Source organism: Patella vulgata, chromosome 8 (genome assembly GCF_932274485.2).
Source record: "Patella vulgata chromosome 8, xgPatVulg1.2, whole genome shotgun sequence".
Classification (NCBI taxonomy): domain Eukaryota; kingdom Metazoa; phylum Mollusca; class Gastropoda; family Patellidae; genus Patella; species Patella vulgata.
The window spans coordinates 16141707-16164632 of record NC_065886.2 but is presented as its reverse complement, the minus strand read 5'-3'; the positions used below and the strand labels follow the sequence as shown (position 1 = coordinate 16164632).

Genomic DNA, 22926 nt, shown 5'->3' with positions numbered 1-22926 from the left:
AATGTTTTAATTGTTTCATAATTCCTCTGATTCTACATCGATTTTATCCATCAAAATTTACTTAAAATTTGAAAATAACAAGCCAGTGTTCATTGTGAAACATGTTGTCTGATTTTTCGGCACCAACGACAGCGCCCCCTGTATTGACGGCCATATTTGATATTTTACTAGGTAGGTGGAAACAATATTAAATCCGTTGCCATCACTGTGTTAAGACGGTCTCTAGAGTATTGATAGTAAAGAAAACATCAAGATTGTTCTTTTGTCTGTTAATTAAGTTTGTTATTTTTTGATTGGATAAGGTATATCTTCGGTAGCGAAAAACCGAAAGCGTCGTTACTTCTGTGAAATTTTGTTATTGTTATAAGAGGTAAATGTTGGTAGAGCAGATTTATTTCATCGAATTCTTTGTTAGTCTCTGAAGTATTAGAATTTTAGTACAATATTATCCAGATAACAGAACTATTATGATCAAGTATTTTGTTAATTAATTAGCCCATCTGAGTCATTTCAAGACATTTCAAATTTTCTTTCTTGAGATCCTTGTTGTGGTGAGTCACATCACTCACCACTGTGACCCAGCAGCTGACCTACTGTTAATGTTATGTCCCTGCCTAAATTGTGGACCGGGGTAAACAATTTCACTGTGGTATCTGATTGTTAGAAACGGTGGAATGGACTGTGTAAACCAGGGGCAGCTGGAAAGTAGAATATTGTCTGATAGACAAAATAATTAATAACCGTATTTTGATTAAAACATTGAAAATCTCACTTTTCTGTTAATTCCTGCAAACTTGATTCATAAATCATTGATTGTTCTTTTACTTGGGATTTTATTGCCACTGTGAAACTGATGACTTATGAACCATTAAATGATATGTCATTACTCAAAAGTGTATAGAAAGTGGTTAGAAATTAATGTATAATACAATACATGGTCATGGTACAGTGTCAGTGTAATGCATGTAATTAGCAAGTGTTTAACTGTAAAACCTGCCACTTCCAGTGTGATTAATTCTGATGCCAATCGTATTGATTATAAAAACCCACTTACCCAGTCAATAGTAGTGTATTTTATGATTAAGAGCAAAATTTAGATTTGTAACCTTAGAGACGACCAGCATGAAATTTCCATTGCTATCAATGGAGATTCAATTGAGGCACCCTCTACCAAGTAAGCATATCATGAGCTGATCCAGGGATCGAATTTGACAGACGCTAACACTCAAAATGAGTGTTGATTTTGTAGACAGCATGTTACAAAATATGTCATATGTAACATTTTTTCGCTTATTGTTACTGAATATGATTATTCAATAAAAAAAAACAATATACACACATATCATAATTGACCTTTTTTTTGTGTTCGACCATCTGTCCTTTCATTATTGTCGTTTTATTCCATCAAACAAATTCCGACATCGGTGAAAAATGTACGTTATTGGCGAATGGCTTTCACGCGACACAGTTTGAATAGTAAAAAACACGTACCGTTTTGATTTTTCTGGATGATGTTTAACATAAGTATTGAAAAAATGTTTTCCTTTTGATGTTATTTACGATATTTTATTGCTTGATGAATAAATACTGTTATAAACTCCAGTATTCATTCCACAAGTTGCAAATGCCGATAAGGAGCTTTGTTTACGTCACGTGACTTCTCGCTCACTTTTCCACCCGTTAGCATTATCCCTGTTTCTGTTCAATTTCTATACATCTCGACAAATTGCTCATATCGATTATTCGATACTTTGATTTTCCAAAGGAATCATTGATTTTCACTTCAGATTGAAATAGATTTTAATAATGCAGAAATATAAATGCCAACATTGCCAACTATATATTTTGAGAGTTCCGGTAGACTGATTGATTAGTGATTATCATTCAGCGGACGTGCGGTCCGTGATCCGAAAAATTGCTATTTCAGTATTTGACATCAATGGGCACTTTTTGACATAAGTACTTATGTTTTATAGTTTAATTTACTATCCTTGTACATGTATTATATAATGCATCTTCAAGAAGGTGTACGCTTGAGTGAGAAAAAAACGAGTTTTCAAGGGTAGCTATAAAAATAAATATGCACGGACGAAAGAACACAAACTTTTTTTTATGTTTTTTTGTGCCTCCGCCATTTTTAATTTAAATAAAATATTATAATTAATATTTTGAAAATTAAAACTATAAACAACAACTTTTGCAAGTTTGTAAATTTTGTTTGTAAATTCAGTACTGTATGCTAAAAATAATATAGACTAGAAATAATAATATTGACTAGAAAGTGTCAAGTGGTATTCCCAACTTTTTATGCATATTTATTTACATTAAATAAAAAAAACCCTGATAAACTGAAAGTATTGACATTTTATAAAATATTGCAATGTACATGTAGTGATTATATCGCAATGTTTTCAGGGATATCGCCCAGCTCTAGTGTTGAGGGCAGTTTTGTGTGTTCATTCTTGTGTTTTATTAGCCATTAGCTTTTTAATGAAATTGTAAGGAATATGTGTACACTCCAATGTATAACATAGCTTGTACATGTAATCCAAAGATAATAAAAGTATTTTCATTAAAGAAAAAATTGCCCCTTGAATTTCTTTAGAATCTTAGTTTTGCTTGTACATTTGAAATCAACAAGCAAAATTTTGCTTGTGTGTTTTCAAATAAAGTTCTATCCCTGAGCTGATCAATGGGATTGAAACATAATGATCTATTTAATAATGGGATTGTATTTTCATTTTTTAGTATCTAACTGGGCTGTTGTGTTTTTCAAGTGAATTTTTGTGAAAGTTTATCCAAACATATATTGCCATGATGGCTACTCCATTAGTGGAGCAGAATTCGACTAATCACGCAAATCCAAATAAGGACCCCAAGGCAGCATCAAATTCTAAGTAAGTCTTTTGTCATTTTGGCATGAACTTCGATATAAAATAGATTTCAATTTTTTTTTAATTTTTTGTTTTTTTTCATACTTTTGATGGCCTCTACTCTATAGATCTTATGAAGGAATTTCACATTAAATGATACATCTATTTTCTTTTTTAGCACTCTGCTCTACAAATTTCTCCAATAATTGCTGGAGTGCATTCCATACAGTTAGGTAATGCTGCCGTGACCCTGGGCCCTTATTCACGAAAACTTAAACTAAATTACAACCGAAATTTTAAGAAATACTGCAACTTCATTGGATATATGCAAATTGATTTTACTGGTCAGCCAATCGAATTGCAGTATTTCTTAAAATTTCGATTGTATCTTAGTTTAAGTTTTCGTGAATAAGTTCCCAGACCTAAGTAGTTCACTTATCAATACCCCTTGGTATAGCAAAAGAAAAGCCTCAAAGGATTTGTATTATAAAATTGCACTTACTGTTTTATTTATTTTTAGTGACCAAGGATGGAAAGCAAAGTTAAATTTACCAGAAAAAGACATGCGAGTAAGAACCACGGTAAGTTGTAGAAGAAAAGATTCAATAAAGTTTTGAAAGATGGGCTTTGCTCTACAAAATAATAGAGTATGATCACTAATCTGAAATGTGTCGAGAACTGGACTCCCTCTTCATACTTTTGCCTATACAGGTCACAATTCTATGGAATACAATTACTGCTTATTAGTTTTAGACTGTTAGCAACTTTCCAATGTATTTTGTGAGATTATATCAAGACATTTTCTCACAAGAATGTGACAGTTGTTAACAATCTCATGTATTTTTCTGGGTATAAGTTGATACTATTTTCCGCAGATTAATTTCACTGCTATTTAAAAGTACTCGTGACAAAAATCTAAGATACAAGTTTTTGTAAACCTCAAAAATATTTTAATTAAATTTCTCCATTTTATTCAAATTTTCATTTTTCCAGAATTGATAAAAGTACCAGATAAACACTATTTGGTTTCCTTGAAGCAAACGTTTATAACTTTTGTATTTTTTTGTCTTCAGGATGTGACCAATACGAAAGGCAACGAATTTGAAGATTTCTGTTTAAAGAGAGAGTTATTAATGGGTATATTTGAAAAGGGGTGGGAGAAACCGTCCCCTATTCAAGAAGCAAGTATACCTATTGCCCTTACAGGACGAGATGTTTTAGCTAGAGCTAAAAATGGAACGGGTAAAACGGGAGCTTACGCTATACCTATTTTAGAACGTTGTGACCCTAATAAAGATGAAGTTCAAGGTGAGTTGAAATAATTATTTTTCTCAAACTAAGCCTGGAAATAAACCATGTTTTTAATTATTACTGATAAATTGTTATTGACATTATGAAGAGTTGGCTATTTGTCAAACTGTTTCTCAATTTGGCACAGATTTCTCAGTCTCTTCTGAAAAAGAAATTGTTTCTCGAAATCTTAACTAAAGATAAAATCCAAATTTTAGTAGATACTTCAATTTTGATTGGCTAAGCACTAAAATCAGTCTAATATTATCCAATCAAATTACTAAAATTTGGATTTTATCTTCGTTAAAATTTATTGAATGAGAGCTGTTATTTATTGACGTCTCTTTGCTTGTTTGTATAAAGCATCAAATTATACAAAAGCCAGTTCCCCCATACTAAGTCTTTATTATTATGGACTATAGTTTAGAAGAACTGGCGAAATTAAAACCAAGATTATTTATGACAGACTTGTTTTTTTTACTTTCGATTCTGAAATGATCTTGGTGACATTTCTTTATAGATCTTCTTTACAATCTGAAGAATCCAATATTTTGAGCCCGGTGCGGTCAAGCCTAACTGATATTATTTTAATAATGAATGACATTGTACTCGTATATTTCATTGCTAAGCCTCTTTTCTTTTTCATTGCTGCGTGTCACTTCCATGTTCTAATTTTATCCATGCATATCAAATTCACCTTTCTGATTCAAGAAATGCAGCATTAGAAATACAGTAGAATCTGTATGAGCAGCCACTCCTATTCAGCGACATCTCTTTGTAAGCGGTCACGATAAATTCCCCCCGTAGAAATTCTGTTTCATCTCTTTATTCAACGGTCACTCCTCTAACGCGGCCAGTGGTCACTATTTTACTAATAAATTCAACAAAACATCGCCCATTCAACGGCCATTGTTGAATGATACCATCTTGTCATTCTTTGTAACACCCCCGCTAATCCCGTGAGTAGTAGTTAATTAACTGGACCCCCACTGATCAGGTAAAAAGAAATGTAAACATAACAATCAGCCCGGGATTATCTGTTAATTAATCTTTTGTTTTATTAAAGGACTAACCTGATCATTGTTTTCACACTTAACGACACATTATTTGATACTGATTGAATAAAATAAAATAACCGAGTTTTGTCACGATCATCTAGTATCTCTCTTAGCGCCTCCTATAATATTACATACAGAGTTACACCCCCTGTAAATAGATAAAATTAGCGATGTTTTTTGTTCATGTGCTTTTTTTATAAAATAAAATGAATTCATCGATTTTCTTAACAAAAATGGATAAATATTATCGAATGCATCACAATGGTAGACAGTAGTATCGAAGGTTGGTACAAAAGGACAAGTTTACAGAAGTTATGTCCGAGATTTGAGTAAAGAATTTTCGTCCGGCGCAAGATTCAGCGACGACCAAATTTACCGCTTCCAATGCATCCAAGCGTAATATTTAATTTATGTCGGCACAAAAAGCAACAAGATTTTATTAAGAGGCCACTCCCGTTAAGTTATGTCCGAGATTTGAGTAAAGAATTTTCGTTCGGCGCAAGATTCAGCGACGGCCAAATTTTCCGCTTCCAATGCATCCAAGCGTAATATTTAATTTATGTCGGCACAAAAAGCAACTAGATTTTATTAAGAGGCCACTCCCGTTAAGCGGTCAGTTGTGAAAATTCCCTTGGGTGGCTGCTTAATGCAGATTCTACTGTATGCAGTGCTCATTAGAAATGTCAGTTTAATGCCTTGCTAAGGGAAAAGGTTGTCAGATGTAATATTGTATCATAATTTTCGGCTGTGATAATTGAACCAACATCGAGAAGAGAAGATAGATATTTGTCAAATATAATATACTTTTCAGCTATGATAATTGTACCAACGAGAGAATTAGCATTACAGACAAGTCAGATTTGTATTGAATTATGTAAACATGTTGGATGTAAAGTTATGGTTACTACTGGTGGTACAAATCTTAAAGATGACATCATGAGGCTATATGATCCAGGTACTACACAATTTTACTTTTGAAAACAAGTTCAAGATTTCTTCAAAACAAGAATTTATAAACAATAAGTGACACTTAACTAAACCTGCTGAACATGAAATATCGTTAAGCAGGTATCCATTTGTCTTTCATAGACTAGTAGTAGTATATTAACTGTTCACTTCTGTGATAATTGCCTTCAAATAAAATCTTGGGAAAGTGCCCCTTTTTGCCTTAGGGTCTGTAAATAATGGTAGTTTCTCTTTAATAATGGCAGTTTCTCTTTAAAAGGACAGTGTAAATTTTGCATTTAAATTGACATGATTCGAATTTTATGGATTCATAACAAAATTGTTACTTTAATGTAACATTACTACTGAATTCTGTGAGTTGAACTGTTACAAAAGCCAATTCCCCCATACTAAGTCTTTATTATTTTGGATTATAGTTTAGAAGAACTGGCAAAATTAAAACCAAGATTATTTATAACAGACTTGTGTGTATTATCTGGTCTTAGAATATTCTTAGTGACAAATATCTTATATTGGCATCTATTTAAAATGTTACCATACATGTATGTAAAATCTGTGGGGACAAATGATCACCAAGGCACACTTTCCCCATCTTGCTAATATGGCATGTATTGGTAGGTTGCTTATGACAGCTTATTAAAAACTATTGATATTAACTGTTGATGACATAGACACTATTAAGAATATGCCATTAATATACGAAGACTGTAGAACAGTTCACCTAAAGTTCCTTTTAATCTAGCTTAAGATATTTCTGTATTTAAAAAAAAAAAATTAGTTTGATCTATAATTAGCCCTCAGAAATAAAAGTTTATTTACTGTTCTATTATTAATCACACTGTAATAATTTGTTGAATGTTTGTTTTTTTTTCAGTTCATGCTATTATTGCCACTCCAGGTCGAATACTTGATCTCATGAATAAAAATCTGGTTAAAATCAGTAAATGTGGTATTCTGGTCCTAGATGAGGTAATACATTTCATTTCCATTTGAAAACTGCTTGTCTAGTTAAATGTTAAAGGGCGATTGATTGAACTCACAGAAATAACTAAAGACAAAATCCAAATTTTATTAGATATTTCCAATTTTGATTGGCTAAGCACTAAAATCAACCTAATATTATCCAATCAAATTAATAAAATTTGGATTTTATCTTAGTTAAAATTTTGTGAAACGGGGCCCCTGATCAGACTGACTTTAGTATTTGTTTCTGCAGTTAATTCCATTGAGTTAGGACTAATCCTCATCCCTTTAATCCTGATTTCAACACTACACCTGATTCTAGTATAGTTTAACCAAATGCATCCAACGTACAGAGAAGCTGAAATGTGGTTAATTAATTTCAGCCCTGCAACCTACATGTACCTAAGGTTTCATGTGTGTCTGTCTAACCCGAGTTAAGATAAGCTGTATTGCTCAGTAAAGTAACAAATTGGCTATTCACAAAAATAAAATAAAGGCAGACATTAAATAGAATAACAATTTCCAGAAATGTTACCAGATACAAACTCTACAGACACATAAGGATGGTTTGAGATTATTACGATATATTAACATAGGCATTTTTGCACCAATAATTCTGAGGTAGGCTTGCATTGTTTGGTCTTTAAACACTATTTGTTGATTTCGACAACCCTTTAAAGGGTATCTGAAGGGTTCATTTTCTTCACTTCTACGTGAAATTTATTTAAAACATAACCTTTATTTTTCAGGCTGATAAACTGTTATCTCAAGATTTTAAAGGTATGTTAGATAATATTATCAGTTATCTACCTAATGACCGACAGATTCTACTCTATTCAGCTACATTTCCCTGTTCTGTAGAAGAATTTATGGTAAGTTTATTTATCACCTTTGCTGGTCATTATTTGTAAAATCTTGCATACCTGTCTGAATATGCACGACTAAAACATCTAATTTCAATCCAAGTCTCCCAAATCCATTCTGTTTACTTATTGATGCTGATTAATCTGCTGGAACTGTTTAAAATTGTTATAGAAAATAATCTTTTTACTTCATGTGAAATCGTAGATTGTGAATTTTATTGTGAGCATTGATAAAATATGAAAGTATTTATGTTTTTCAGCGACGACATTTGAACAATCCTTACGAGATTAATTTAATGGATGAATTAACATTGAAAGGTGTTACACAGTATTATGCTTTTGTTCAGGAGAGACAAAAAGTCCATTGTCTCAATACACTCTTTTCTAAGGTAAAGTTCCTGATGTAAATTTTCAGTTTATAAGGTACTTTCAGATTGTCAATTAAATTGTAGTAGGTTACTGAGTGGTTAAATGTGAACAGTAGATCATACAGAATGTCATCAGTTTTAAATAAATGGTCAGACACTACTTCATACCAGACATGTAATAAGAATGTCAATAAGAACACAGCAATTGACAAACTGACATAAACAAAAGGGAATTTTTGCCTCACAATGTCTGTGATGGGTGCCTTAATCCCAGGCTTTATGTACTATTCGATTTTCCGAGTTCTGTTCCACACCTTTAATGGGGCAAGGATTAAAAGTTGCCGTTCTTAACCCCATGCACTTTCTCTGACAGCTCTGGTTTCCTCCCAATGCAAACTGTTTGAATAAAAGTATGCCATATGTTAGTCTCAAAATGACCTAGTTTGTGTTAATGAAAAATGCCTTTCACTTTTTGTTGGCCAAAATTTAGTGTTGATTTAATTACTCAATAAGCGATCACCCGATAGGAATGTAATGAAAGGGGGTCTTCTTTAGAAATTGTTTTAGATATATTGTATTTAAACTAGATTTTGTGTGAAGAGGTTGATTTGATTTGTTTCATGATAGAACTGGTCAGTATGCTTATAGTTTAAATTTGTTATTTTATCTTTCAGTTACAAATAAATCAGTCTATTATATTTTGTAATTCGACTCAACGTGTGGAATTACTGGCCAAGAAAATAACGGAGTTGGGTTATTCATGTTATTATATTCACGCTAAAATGAACCAACAACATAGAAATAGAGTTTTCCACGATTTTCGTCAGGGTCTGTGTCGTAACCTTGTCTGTTCAGGTTAGTAATCTTACATTGATATTTCTCAAGGAAAATGATAGAACACGACTGTTTTATGATGAATTTGAAGTTTCAGCCACTGAATATAAAGCTGATCGACAAAATTGACTTCACTGAAAACAGTTTAGTGCCACAGGAGTTAATGTATGGTGTAAATCTATTGAACATGTCTGTTACTTACTATTCATATATATCAGGAGCCAACCACTATGCATTAAAAATTACAATTGAACAAAATGCAGACCTTCATCCGAAATCTTTGAAAAGCTTGGGAAGAATTTCCGAGAACAAGGTTTAATGAAGGAATTTCGCCTGCTCATAGCATGCAGATTAGTCCTGTGGATATTACACTTTATTTTCTAGCAAATTATTAGTAATTGTTTTGTTTGTAGATCTGTTTACTAGAGGTATTGATATTCAAGCAGTTAATGTGGTGATAAACTTTGATTTCCCGAAACATGCGGAAACTTATTTACATAGAATTGGTAGATCGGGAAGATATGGCCATCTTGGTGTGGCCATTAATCTCATCACATACGATGACAGGTGAGATCTTGTTCATTATTTTTACAAAAGACATGCATATTTTACTAGGATGAGCTTCCTTCAGGATGTTGGCATATTTTTCCCTCAAGCACTGTTCAATTTCCAAATATACTATTCAAAAAAAGTAGGGGATATTTGATTTTGGGGGCATAATACTAAAATATGCAAATGACTACGAAAAAAGTCACTATAGAACCTAACAGAAGAAACATTTCCAGTTACATGTGACGCCCAAACGCACCAATAGCTACCGCATGGAATGCAGGTGATGCTTGGGATCATCATGGGGGTCCAACCCAAGATTTGCACGACTCTGACTTTGAATGTTAGTCATTGTGGCATTGAATTCCAGGGTGGAAACATCAGTTTAATTGTTTTAGTGACCAGAAAACAAATTTTGATATGCGTCGGCTTACCCAAAATGAAAGGTTACGTGCCCTTGGCATGCTACAGATCGGCACAACACAGGCGGTTGTGGCGCGGACGATGAATGTTTCTCAGTCTGTCATAAGCAGGCTATGGTCCAGATACCGTGATACACAATCTGTACAGGACAGACCACGCTCAGGTCGACCAAGGGCGACAACTCAAGTCCAGGATCCATTTATCCGTACCTTGGCCTTGAGAAATCGTGTCATCACAGCAAATCAGATCAGCGCTCGTCTTCAAACAGACACTGGTTTGAGAGTGAGTGGCCAGACGAATCGGAATCGACTGCATAGGGGTCCACTTCGCGCCCGACGTCCTCGCGTGATCCGTTGTTTGAGAGATCATCACATTCAGGCAAGACGTCGTTGGTGTAGGGATCGTCAACACTGGGATAATCGACGCTGGAGCAATGTGATGTTTTCAGATGAGTCAAGGTTCACTGTTGATTTTTTGGACAGACGTAGGAGGGTGTGGCGTCGTCGAAACGAGCGCTTCCAAGACGTTAACGTCATCAGACATGATCGATTTGGGGGTGGTTCTGTTATGGTGTGGGGAGGCATCACTGTTGCTGGAAGAACGGCTTTACATGTTGTTGCAGGGCGTGTTACAGGCCAGTACTACCGGGACAACATCTTGGCAGTCCATGTTGTGCCGTTCGCACGACGTCATGGCCGCCGTTTCATCTTCCAGGATGACAACGCAAGATGTCACATGGCCTCTCCCCCATCGAGCATGTCTGGGACATGCTTGGACAGAGGTTACGTCAACGTCAACAACGTCCTGCCAATGTCCAAGAACTTGCTGCTGCGTTGCAACAGGAATGCTACAATCTGGACCAAAATGACCTTAGACGTCTCATTAGGAGTATGCCACGTCGGATCAATGCTTGTTTGGCAAACAGAGGAGGATTTACCTGTTACTGACTTGGTTGTGATGCTGTGGTAACTTTGCTGTTTGACCCCGGGTATCATTTTACCCTTATAATGGTCAGTCTGTGCCTTACTTAGTCTAACGATCATTTGGAATAAATCGATGAATGTGAACTTCATTTCATTTTGTCATTTGTTTCTTCGTCAGTTTCATTAGGTGACTTTAATAACACTTAAAAATCAAATATCCCCTACTTTTTTTGAATAGTATACTTGATGGATGAAAGAAAAACTAAAGGACATTAAAGCCTAATGTTAATTGATACAAAGTGTCACCTTTAACCTTGGGGAATGATAACCTGCATATATTTGCCAAACTCATTATCAGTGGTCATACTAAAACTCCACTTGCATCGAATAACATGCTTCCACATCTGAATTATTAAACTTCATTGCCAAGAAAAATATTTTTCCATTTCAGATTTTCATTACACAAGATTGAACAAGAACTTGGTGCCGATATTAAACCTATTCCTAAACAGATTGATCCCTCGCTTTACGTTAGTCAGTGGCACATGGAGAAAGACGGGGACGATGAAGGTGCACAAAAGACCAGTTAATCTGGTTAAATTAACGATATACCATCATGTGGCCCACAGAACCAAACACATGTAAATTATTCATATGTAAATAGAAGTAACATCTTCTAAAGCAGAATTCTTTTAATAACAGGCAAAGTTGCAGTTTTTTTCAGAGCATCTGCAAAAATGGAGGAACATTAATTTTGATGAACAGAGGTCGAGCACAAGTTATCCCAAAGACAAATAGAATTAGACAAATTAAGGATTATAACTTGTAAATATTTCCTTGACATTTGAATGTTTGTTGGGTGACAGCAGTTTTAGGCAAACGGCAACGTGACGTTATTGATAGTTATTTCGCTTGTTTAGGTTAATTCAATGTTGAATTTGACGAAAAAATCACGACGATAAAATAACAAAAATAAAACACAAGCTCTTGTTAAAAAAGATGTGATAATTTAATTTATGTATAAAAGAATGTTATTTATTATAAAAAAAGTCTTTTTTAACAAATGGAAGAGATTTTTTAAATGTTGAACATTCACATTTTGTTAAATCAAGGATAAACATAAACAAGTCAATAACTTTGAATAATAAGCGTCGTCGTATGAACTTTTGGTATAGTATATAAGTTAAAACCTGTGATACCTCGTGTTCTTATAAACAAACTAATTTGAAAAAACTCAACATTTTCTGTTTTTTGGGGGAATTCTGTTTTTTTTAGATGAATGTAAGATTTTGACACAAGAACATACAGAACATTGTTCACGCCAACTGGGTGTAAATACGTGAATTATTCTGTCTACGAGTTAAATAATTTGTTGATTTGAATGTTGTGGATGTTTTGTTTAGCTACAGATCGAAATATTGAAACTCTTCATTTATTAGAGCATTTTGTAATTCCTTGAAAATGTTATGTTAAGCCTTAATGCTCTCTGATTTAATTTTGAAACCTAGTAACTGTACAAAATTCAGCCCATACTTCTAGGTTATCTCAAAACACTACTTGTTTTATACTGCTAAAAAGCATCATTTTCTAACGCAGCTAAGGGTCAGTATTTTAGAGGTGTGGATAAAACCTCTGAATTTCTAAGATCATTTCCAAGTTAGACGGTTGTAATTCCAAAGATTTTTTATTATGGCAATTTGAAATCCTGTGGGTATTATCGATAAAACCAGGATTAAACAAGTCTATTCATTACGAAGCACATTGAATGATGAACAGTGACGTGGATGTCTCGTAAAACTTCTAACTTTGAACTGATCTTCAATCTACTCTTTTTCTATGAATTACTTCTCCGGGAAATTTCTTCTGATTATTGTTAGTATAGTTTTGTTGCTTTTTGAAACCACAATTCGACGTAATGATTGAAGTGTTGGTGGATTCTCCTTGCAATGTATGTGAAATCTTAAAATGGTGAAAAAAGCAAAAATGTATACAGCAATTTGTGTGGAATTATTGACATGTGAACTCACTTTTCATTGGTTGAATGAAAAAAAACATTAACGATAAACACATTTGTAAATTTAAATTTTTCATAACTAAAACAATCTAAAGTGATTTTGCATTTTAATAATTACCCCTCTGTTATAATTAAAGATGGTCATTATTTATCTAGTCAAATTAGCAATCGAGTATGGAATACAGAATTTCACTCATACTATTTCATTATTCATCAAATATCCACTATGTATAGATCAAGTTCAAATACACAGAATCGGACATAATTTCGTAAACTAAACAAATTAATTTGAAGGGTAAAGTGGATGGTCGGTGAAGATAAAATTAAAAAAAAAAAAAAATAAAAATGTAAACAAAAAAAATGTTTTTAATGTCCACTATTGTTATATAAGATTAGAATGGAGGCGGATTATTTTGTCTGTGTCTGTGTATTTTGATCCTGGTTTATGCACTGGTGATATTCAAATCGTTTATCATATTTATACTAAGTGGGTATAAATGGGTTGAACTGTTCAACAATTGGTCACAGAAAGAATTTTGTATCTTGTCGAAAGTGTTGTTAATACCGATCAGAACAAATTTATCGGAATGCTTTTGTGAATGGTTTTCTAAATCGAAAACTGTGTCGTTATTTATTTATAGTGAACAGTCAGGCCCATTTATTCCACACCCCTCATCTCATTAGTCAAATCTTCAAAACTCACCAATGATAAATGCTTATTTTTTGTGTGGTCTAATTTTGACCGTTAAGATAAATGAATGTCCCTTGGTGCTCAATTTATTGATGTTGAGCTCGAAAGTTAGTTAATAATACTGTAAAACTGTATATAGATAATTTTGATGCAAAAGATGACTTTATTGTTCGCGATTCAAACCGTCCTCATTCTCATCAAAAGGAGGTGACGTAGATGAATTGGTTTGCCGGTATATTGAGCGTAAAAAATATTAATTTTGGTTTGTGTGGTGTTGATATGAACTATTAGTCTGTGCTGGTTTGAATAGAAAAGAATTCAGATATTAGGTGTTCGAAACCAAAATGTGTTTTTGAATGTTTGTCATTATTGAAAGACAATTTGCCTCTACAAAAATCCCACCTCCATCTTTCTTGTGGTTTGAGTCGTGAATGATCGAGAAAATAATGTAATATATTTTTGTACAGAAATGAACTATAACTTCCATGCCTTAATGTTTAACGGAGAGAATAATAGGGGCTGGGATGTGTTCATAGACCACAATATTTATAACGAGCGAACTATGATACATTGAACAGGTTCTGATGTATCGCAACGTACCAAGCCAAATATTATTTTTCGTTCTGTGATTTGTGACGTCCCTCTCCCGAACTCTGGACCGATAAAATGGCAGTAAATAGACTGTTTTGATATCACTGGGGAAGTGATAGCTTACTGCTATACGATTTAGTATTATTGAATGATTGTGAAATATAAAGACAATTTTTTTTTTTTTTTGCCGCATAGCTTGTGGTATCCGTACACATATCGTGAGAAACCTTGTGGAAGTGCCAAGAATTTATCCAAATAAAAGTGTGTGGATCTTAGTAGTTCGCTGAAAGTTCAAAAGTGTAAATTCTGTGAAGTGAATTCCTGCTATCGATATATTGTAATGTACTTGAAAGCCAGTAAAGAGAAATCAAGCACTTTTCATCAAATACAGGTGCATTTCAGAAAGGGTGCCGAGTGACATTTGACCCTGAAGTTATGTAAATACGAAGTTTGATGCAAGAAAAACTTTGCTGCGGTGCAGTCCTTGTCATCCAATCATCTCAATGCAATATATTCAAAAGGAAAAAGGACCTTTATCATTAGAAATATTATGAAGAAAATGTGTTTACTTGTCATGTGAAAATTGTGAAATGATAACTAGATTGTGAATCGTGTCTGCTAGTTGGAAAAAAAAGGAAAAGATCAAATATGGCCGACCAACCGGAGCAGACACAACTTTTGACATCATTCCATGGATATGTCGTCATTTGAGATAGAGATTATCTGTTTAAAAGGGATCTTCATATATCATGTATTTTTATGTAATCTGGATTTTGCTCGATTGATTTACCTGCAGCAGTTCTGCACTATTATTGGCTATTTTGAATGAGGTCACTATGCGAGGAGTAACTGTGAAATGCATTGAATAGTGAGTGGTTCCACTATATTTTGTCGTGCAGTTCTGCAGCTAAATGAATCGAGCATGCATCGGTCATAAATTATTACTGCATGACACACTTGATAATTTAAGAGGATCCATTAACATTTAGTTTAGACAAAGGTGCATTTATTCTTCAAATCAGACTGGAATGTGATGCTTTAATCGGCTAGACTTCCTTGTAGTTTGATAAACAATTGGCACCTTCAAAAATTTGAAGTAACATATTTTAAGAATGCAGCATTTTCATTGGCCACAAACTGAATCGTTTTGTCAATGAAAGGCTGGATGCTTAAGTTTTCGTATATGTACATGTAGTTAAGGCCCCATTTAAACTGTTTACAAGAAATGGTTAGTACATGTACCTGAAAAGTAGTTTTATTTCGGTGGACATTCACCCATGTTTAGAATAGGTACATTAACTCTTGTCGGTCATTAGCATTCTAGTAAATTTATAGTGAAAAACAAAGTAATTGAAGATCGGGACCACCTACATAATTTGCTAAAATTAGTTAATTTTAGATACTGGCAAGACTTATCTTGAAACCAGAAAATATAAATTTAATTGTACACCAGAGGTCCTTAACTTGTAACCAAGAATCATTTTCTTGACTATCTTCCCTTGAATTTTTAGTTACATTGTATTTGTGTAGTGCACAACAGTCCAGTTATGCATACCCTATAATAAAAAAAGAACTTAAAGTAAGTGACTTTAGGAAATATTTCGCTGTAAAAATAAATTTAAATTTCCCGTCGGTTGCTTTGGGAGGGAGCAAGCTAACCGATTAATTTAAAATGCTGTTAGTAACAGCCATTCAGGCAGAATATTATCTTGAAAGGGGTGATGATGTGACGACCTCCCAGGGGCAGCTTTAAATCCTGCCTTATTACCATGACAACTTTTACCATGGTTACTTGCTGATCCTGTTTAAGAAATATAGTTTAGCCAAGATAAATGGTGAATATTAACTTGAGGATAATTTAGATACTTGTAGCCATTGTTAGATCAGCATAATTTGTTTTGGCTCATATTTAACTTTTGGATATTAAAATTCACATTGTGTGAATGAAAGCTACATTGTACATGTATGTAAAAACTAAAAACCAAATTACCATTACCGGGTAATTTAAATTGAAAGTGTTGTATCCCATTTCTGGATATTTGTTACGAAAAGACAAAACCGCGAAGAACCATCAAAAGCCGAATGAGGATTTCAACAATGTTTTTTTTTTTAATGGGTTTTTTGGGGGTATGGGTTGGGATTGTTTACTTTGGCACAGGGGAAATCTTTACTATTATAAACACTGATGTTATTAAAGGTCATGAAATTTATTTATAATACGCACAAGTTTATACATGTATGTTAGAGAATTTGGATATGTGACAGCAGATGTAAGAATGCATTTATTTTGTTGAAGACTTAGCAATAATTAAATGACGAAATTATGTTTAGTTCATCAGATTTGTTCACTATTTTTATCAATAATTTTAGAGAACGAAGTGTGAAAATTTGGGTCGATTTAATTTTAGATTTCATTTTCTTAATAATATCAGTCAGTTTGACAAATAATTGAAATTCGGGGAGGGAAAAGGGGATGGGAGGGGTGGGGACAAAACAGTTGGGGTAATGTTCAGTGATTGAAAGTTCAGTGATTGAAATCAAAACAATTGACATCCGTTTAAATATATGTAGATGGTAGTGTTAGTGATGACAAAGAAAATTTAATTCATGTTTTGGATTTAGATGAATTTTTCAATGCATAATTCACAGGAAATATCAGTCACTGAACAGAACAATCTCTTCAAAGTTTTGTTATTGTTAAATTTGTTGGATAAAATGACCAAACCAGCCAAATAAAATACAAATTATTGTCTGATTTTGTTAATTTAACATTTTGTGAGATGTTCATTTATGTTAATTTATAAGGTAAAATTTTTTTATACTCAACTCGGATATTAGGATTTAAAGTCAGGGTAGTAATTCAAATATTGAAATATTTTATCTGTGAAATGTTTATATTCACTGTTTCAATTGGGAGGTAAGGTATATTTAAGTTGACAGGTTATTCTGTCATTTAATGATTTTCAGATAAAAAAAAACTGATAATAAAAAAAAAAAGTGAACAAATTTTTTCAATAAATTTGTGTAGAAGATGATAATTTGTATTAATGAGACTGTGTTTGGTCCTATGTTAACTGTCTAATGATGTGTTTATATTTTGTATCGTGTCTGAATATTGACTATAAGCACTGTCTTGCTATTGCATTATACATGTCGGTTTACTCATTTAGTAAATATATGTGCAATTAGAGCTGGGTTTATGAAAGAATTGTTTTTTGAGCATAATTAAAATGGCAGAGGATGAGGAAAGACTCCTTGCTCTGCAGGAATTGTATTATTTTTGATCTGCATCGAACTGAATTTTGTGTACGTGGAAAAAAATTAATATTTTAACATCACAATTTGTTACTGAATGATAGATTGTCATCTTGTAGACCTTTTTGATATTTTTTTAGTGAAAATTTGTGTAAGCTGAATTGATCAAATTATCTGTGCTTTATAGTATATTCGGCATACATGAACATATTGTCATCTGTTCATAAAATTGCTCAAATTTAGTCAAGACATTCATTTTATATTTAAACTAAATTAACTTTATAAGATATGTTATTAGATTGTGGTCAAATTAGGCACTCATAATTTCAAGAGCTTTAGGATATATTCCATTTACATTTTTGTGAGAAAGCCCTGTGCCCTTATTAAAACTCGAACTGAAATATTTGAAGAATACTGCGATTTCATTGGCTAAATGCGAAATTCTAGTAGACATGAGCTCTTAACCAATGAAAAAGCAGAATTAGCAAATTAAATTTTTCATAAAAAAATCACCCAGTTTGTATATCATTTACCTTTATACCAAAGATTAAAGACTGTAGGTAGATTTTATTGTGCCTTAATGGTTATATCAGACATGATGCAAAATATCAATAAACTATTCCTTCTTTCACTTGATTTGTTTATTTGTTGCATAAAAAAAAGACCTGAGTGGCGCAATGAGTTATAGTGGCATAAGAAATGTTGGATGGCATAGGAAACCTATGTCCTGTGTAGACCATTGGTAGATACCAGACAGCACTGAAAATAGTGTATACTGGGCTTCATTAGCATGGTTGATGCAGAATAGTAGTCTGCGATATCACCTTCGGTGGAAGCGGACGTTAAACGCTAAGAACAACAAGAATAGTAGGATGTTACACCCCCTCCCGGGGGATCACGTGGCTAGGTGGGTAAGACGCTAGCTCGCTAGCCTGGAGGTCGGGTGTTCGATCCCTGCATTGGCCGAGAAAGTTCATCCAGATTTTCCGGCGTGGTTCTCCCTTGTCAGTGATGCAGGACGGAGGGGCTGACAAGGAAAGCTGTCTAGTCGTTCGGATGGGACGAAAAACCGAGGTCCCGTGTACACATTGGCGTGCACGTAAAAGATCCCTTGGCAGTTGGAATTCGATATAAGAGTAGGCCGTAGTGCCGCTGTCCGGGCAAAATTTCCCTCATTGCACACTGTATGGCGTATGCCCGTCTTCATTAGCCCAGGTTAGGAGCAGAACAGTAGGACGTTAAACTCCATTTCATTTCATTTCATTTCACACCCCCTCCCCCCTTTGAGCCAATTCAATTCATGGCATGCAGCAGTATCAATACAAGTTCATACTATAAATGTTTGTGGATGAACTTTAGTGTACGAAAACCCCATCAATTTGTCCTTTTAAGAATTCTCTTCAGTTGCCCCAGAAGTTAAAGATGGAGTTTATAAGAACCAAATATGTCCATTGCTTGTCTTTTGGCTTCAAATGTTGCATAACTGTTATTTAGACATTTATTCACCCGACAAGCCTATAATCAACTTGCTGGCAATAAGATGTCCTAGATGTAAATGGATTAGAACACCACCAAGATTTAAGAATTTAATGATAAAATGGACAAGATCCTTAGTCTCTATTGTCAAGTACCGTTGCTTCGATAATAATACATCGGTTACATTGCTCAGAATATAAAAATGTGAATGAAATTTTCAATACATTATGTATATTCATTTTTTAGTATCTATTTTTGAACTTTAACTATTATAGCAAGAGCCAGTTCTTTATCTGACAGTGTATCTTTAAAGCTGAACTCTGATTACAAAACATCAGAAATAATCAAATAAAAAAAAAATTTAACACCCTAAATAATCGCCATACTTGTTTTCAAGTTGTAGAACAATCATGGCCATTGTACGCGTACAAACACACCCTTATAGCCTGATGAGAACATACCCCCACTTTTGTCACCTGTGAGCAGTATATCCCAGCTTTGTGATAGTCCCGAGCAATTAAGATCCTACTGTAATTAACAGAAACCAATAAACTTTATGATTCGAGTTGCAATAGGTCGATTTGAATAAGACAAACCAGCAAGATGGTCAGTTTAGGATTTATCTATAGGTTTGGCTCAGCTCAAAAAGTACACACTGTAGTTGCCATCCTCGGCACACTTTATTTTTCTCTAATTGTGAGTGCAGGGGATTGGGAGTGACCTCAGAAGTGGAATAGACTAAGGCCTCTCTTCATTTAAATCTGACCGGAAGATTGTCTTCAGTGATATCATTTGTTTATTTAACTTCATCTTGGCGAAACCAGAATGGTTTGAACAAGATTGCCATGTGGTGATTCACAGTTCGGTATATTAAATCCGGAAAAAAACATACATCACATCTTCCCAATATTTTTGGACAAACAGTTTTTATTTCTAAGCGAGTTTGTGGCTCAGTAAGGCACTAGCTCAGTAACCACCTGGTCCTGGTTTCGATCACAGTGTTGTCAAGAGTTTTCCAGTGTGGTTCCTGTTTGTCAGTGATGGAGGGCATGGCAAGAACCTCTGGCATGTACATAAAAGAACCCTGGAAAGTAGGAATTAAATTGTCGGTGGAGAGAAGTAGGATTTTAAACACCATGAGAGTTTGTCTGCCAATGATTATGTGTGGTTTAATGGTCGAGAGCGAGACATTAAGTAATATATTGTAACAACATGAGGGCCGAATGTTTTTACAATATATACTATTCAAAAAAAGTAGGGGATATTTGATTTTTAAGTGTTATTAAAGTCACCTAATGAAACTGACGAAGAAACAAAAGACAAAATGAAATGAAGTTCACATTCATCGATTTATTCCAAATGATCGTTAGACTAAGTAAGGCCCAGACTGACCATTATAAGGGTAAAATGATACCCGGGGTCAAACAGCAAATTTACCACAGCATCACAACCAAGTCAGTAACGGGTAAATCCTCCTCTGTTTGCCAAACAAGCATTGATCCGACGTGGCATACTCCTAATGAGACGTCTAAGGTCATTTTGGTCCAGATTGTCCCATTCCGGTTGCAACGCAGCAGTAAGTTCTTGGACATTGGCAGGACGTTGTTGACGTTGACGTAACCTCTGTCCAAGCATGTCCCAGACATGCTCGATGGGGGAGAGGTCGGGACTCAGTGCTGGCCAAGGTAATGTGGTGATGTTCTGTTGTTGGAGGTAACCTGTAACGATCCTGGCCCTGTGACATCTTGCGTTGTCATCCTGGAAGATGAAACGGCGGCCATGACGTCGTGCGAACGGCACAACATGGACTGCCAAGATGTTGTCCCGGTAGTACTGGCCTGTAACACGCCCTGCAACAACATGTAAAGCCGTTCTTCCAGCAACAGTGATGCCTCCCCACACCATAACAGAACCACCCCCAAATCGATCATGTCTGATGACGTTAACGTCTTGGAAGCGCTCGTTTCGACGACGCCACACCCTCCTACGTCTGTCCAAAAAATCAACAGTGAACCTTGACTCATCTGAAAACATCACATTGCTCCAGCGTCGATTATCCCAGTGTTGACGATCCCTACACCAACGACGTCTTGCCTGAATGTGATGATCTCTCAAACAAGGGATCACGCGAGGACGTCGGGCGCGAAGGTGACCCCTATGCAAGTCGATTCCGAATCGTCTGGCCACTCACTCTCACACCAGTGTCTGTTTGAAGACGAGCGCTGATCTGATTTGCTGTGATGACACGATTTCTCAAGGCCAAGGTACGGATAAATCGATCCTGGGCTTGAGTTGTCGCCCTTGGTCGACCTGAGCGTGGTCTGTCCTGTACAGATTGTGTATCACGGTATCTGGACCATAGCCTGCTTATGACAGACTGAGAAACATTCATCGTCCGCGCCACAACCGCCTGTGTTGTGCCGATCTGTAGCATGCCAAGGGCACGTAACCTTTCATTTTGGGTAAGCCGATGCATATCAAAATTTGTTTTCTGGTCACTAAAACAATTAAACTGATGTTTCCACCCTGGAATTCAATGCCACAATGACTGTAACATTCAAAGTCAGAGTCGTGCAAATCTTGGGTTGGACCCCCATGATGATCCCAAGCATCGCCTGCATTCCATGCGGTAGCTATTGGTGCGTTTGGGCGTCACATGTAACTGGAAATGTTTCTTCTGTTAGGTTCTATAGTGACTTTTTTCGTAGTCATTTGCATATTTTAGTATTATGCCCCCAAAATCAAATATCCCCTACTTTTTTTGAATAGTATATTACGCAATGTCTTAAGCTCGAGACCATTAAACAACTTAAAATACAGACACTTGCACGTGCTTTGCGATGAAATACGTCACTCGAGTTCAATATTTTACCAAGTTACGCTTGACACATTGCCCGTACGATTATTTGAAATAATGGTACTCCAACATCAAAGGATGACGTCACATCTGTATTTTAAGCCATATTAATAGTTTTAATTACTAATTATGGAGATGAATGTTTTTTTAAATGAGGGAACTACGGTGGCTTGGTGATTTTTACCAGGAAGTCCTGGATTTAATCAAGGAAAACCATGTCTAGTGGTTTGTATGGGACAAAACCTGAGGTCTACCTTTGTACACTCAAAAGAACCCTTATAAGGTAGAAATTCATGATGAGTAGACAGAAAGCCTGTTGTACAGACATTTCCATCATAGCACATTGTATGAGGTATGCCCGTCTGTATTAGTCTAGTTGAAGCCGAACAGTAGGACTTGAAACTTCATTTCCATTTGAACCAGCGGCTGCCAGGCAGGATACGCCCACATTTTCGAGAGATGGATAGAAAACAAGCTAAAACGAAAGTGATTTTTCCTTCAATCAAGGGCCATAATTCAGGAAATTACAATTCGATATGCGCAAATATCGAAAGGAACCGAGATCTTTGGGTTATAAACTTACAGTTCAAGTTTCAACAAAATCGGATAAAAATTGTGACCTCTATAGGGTCCACAACCTTGATATACCATATTTTTAGGCAATTTGAGAACGAGGGGCGGCCATTTTGTCTGTCAGTTTTGGGCCGATTTTCACGAAATTCGAACTCAGTCGTCCTTAGGGTGTAACGGTGATATAATAATACGTTTTTTAAATCGGATAAAAATTATGACCTCTATAGGGTCCACAAGCTAAAAATGCGATTTTTCGTACAATCAGGGGCCATAATTCAGGAAGTTACGGTCCGATATGCGCGAATATCGAAAGGAACCGAGATCTTTGGGTTATAAACTTACATTTTAAGTTTCAACAA

General features: G+C 34.9%; 1 protein-coding gene across 2 annotated transcripts; it reads left to right on the top strand.

Annotated features, from left to right (window-relative positions):
• Nucleotides 1-15: 15 nt before the first annotated feature.
• Nucleotides 16-18292, top strand: LOC126829715 (ATP-dependent RNA helicase cgh-1). Of its 2 annotated transcripts, XR_007683502.1 has the most exons (12): nucleotides 16-171; nucleotides 2749-2897; nucleotides 3394-3454; nucleotides 3947-4181; nucleotides 6033-6176; nucleotides 7062-7156; nucleotides 7900-8022; nucleotides 8274-8402; nucleotides 9056-9236; nucleotides 9629-9782; nucleotides 11562-12712; nucleotides 12756-18292. XR_007683502.1 is itself a non-coding variant. In XM_050559811.1 (11 exons), exons 2-11 carry the CDS (start codon nucleotides 2815-2817, stop codon nucleotides 11698-11700), a joined length of 1344 nt encoding a protein of 447 aa, XP_050415768.1. In that variant the 5' UTR covers nucleotides 16-171; nucleotides 2749-2814; the 3' UTR covers nucleotides 11701-18292. The 2 variants fall into 2 exon arrangements, 1 of the variants encoding a protein (XP_050415768.1); XM_050559811.1 differs by having other exon boundaries at nucleotides 11562-18292.
• Nucleotides 18293-22926: the final 4634 nt, after the last annotated feature.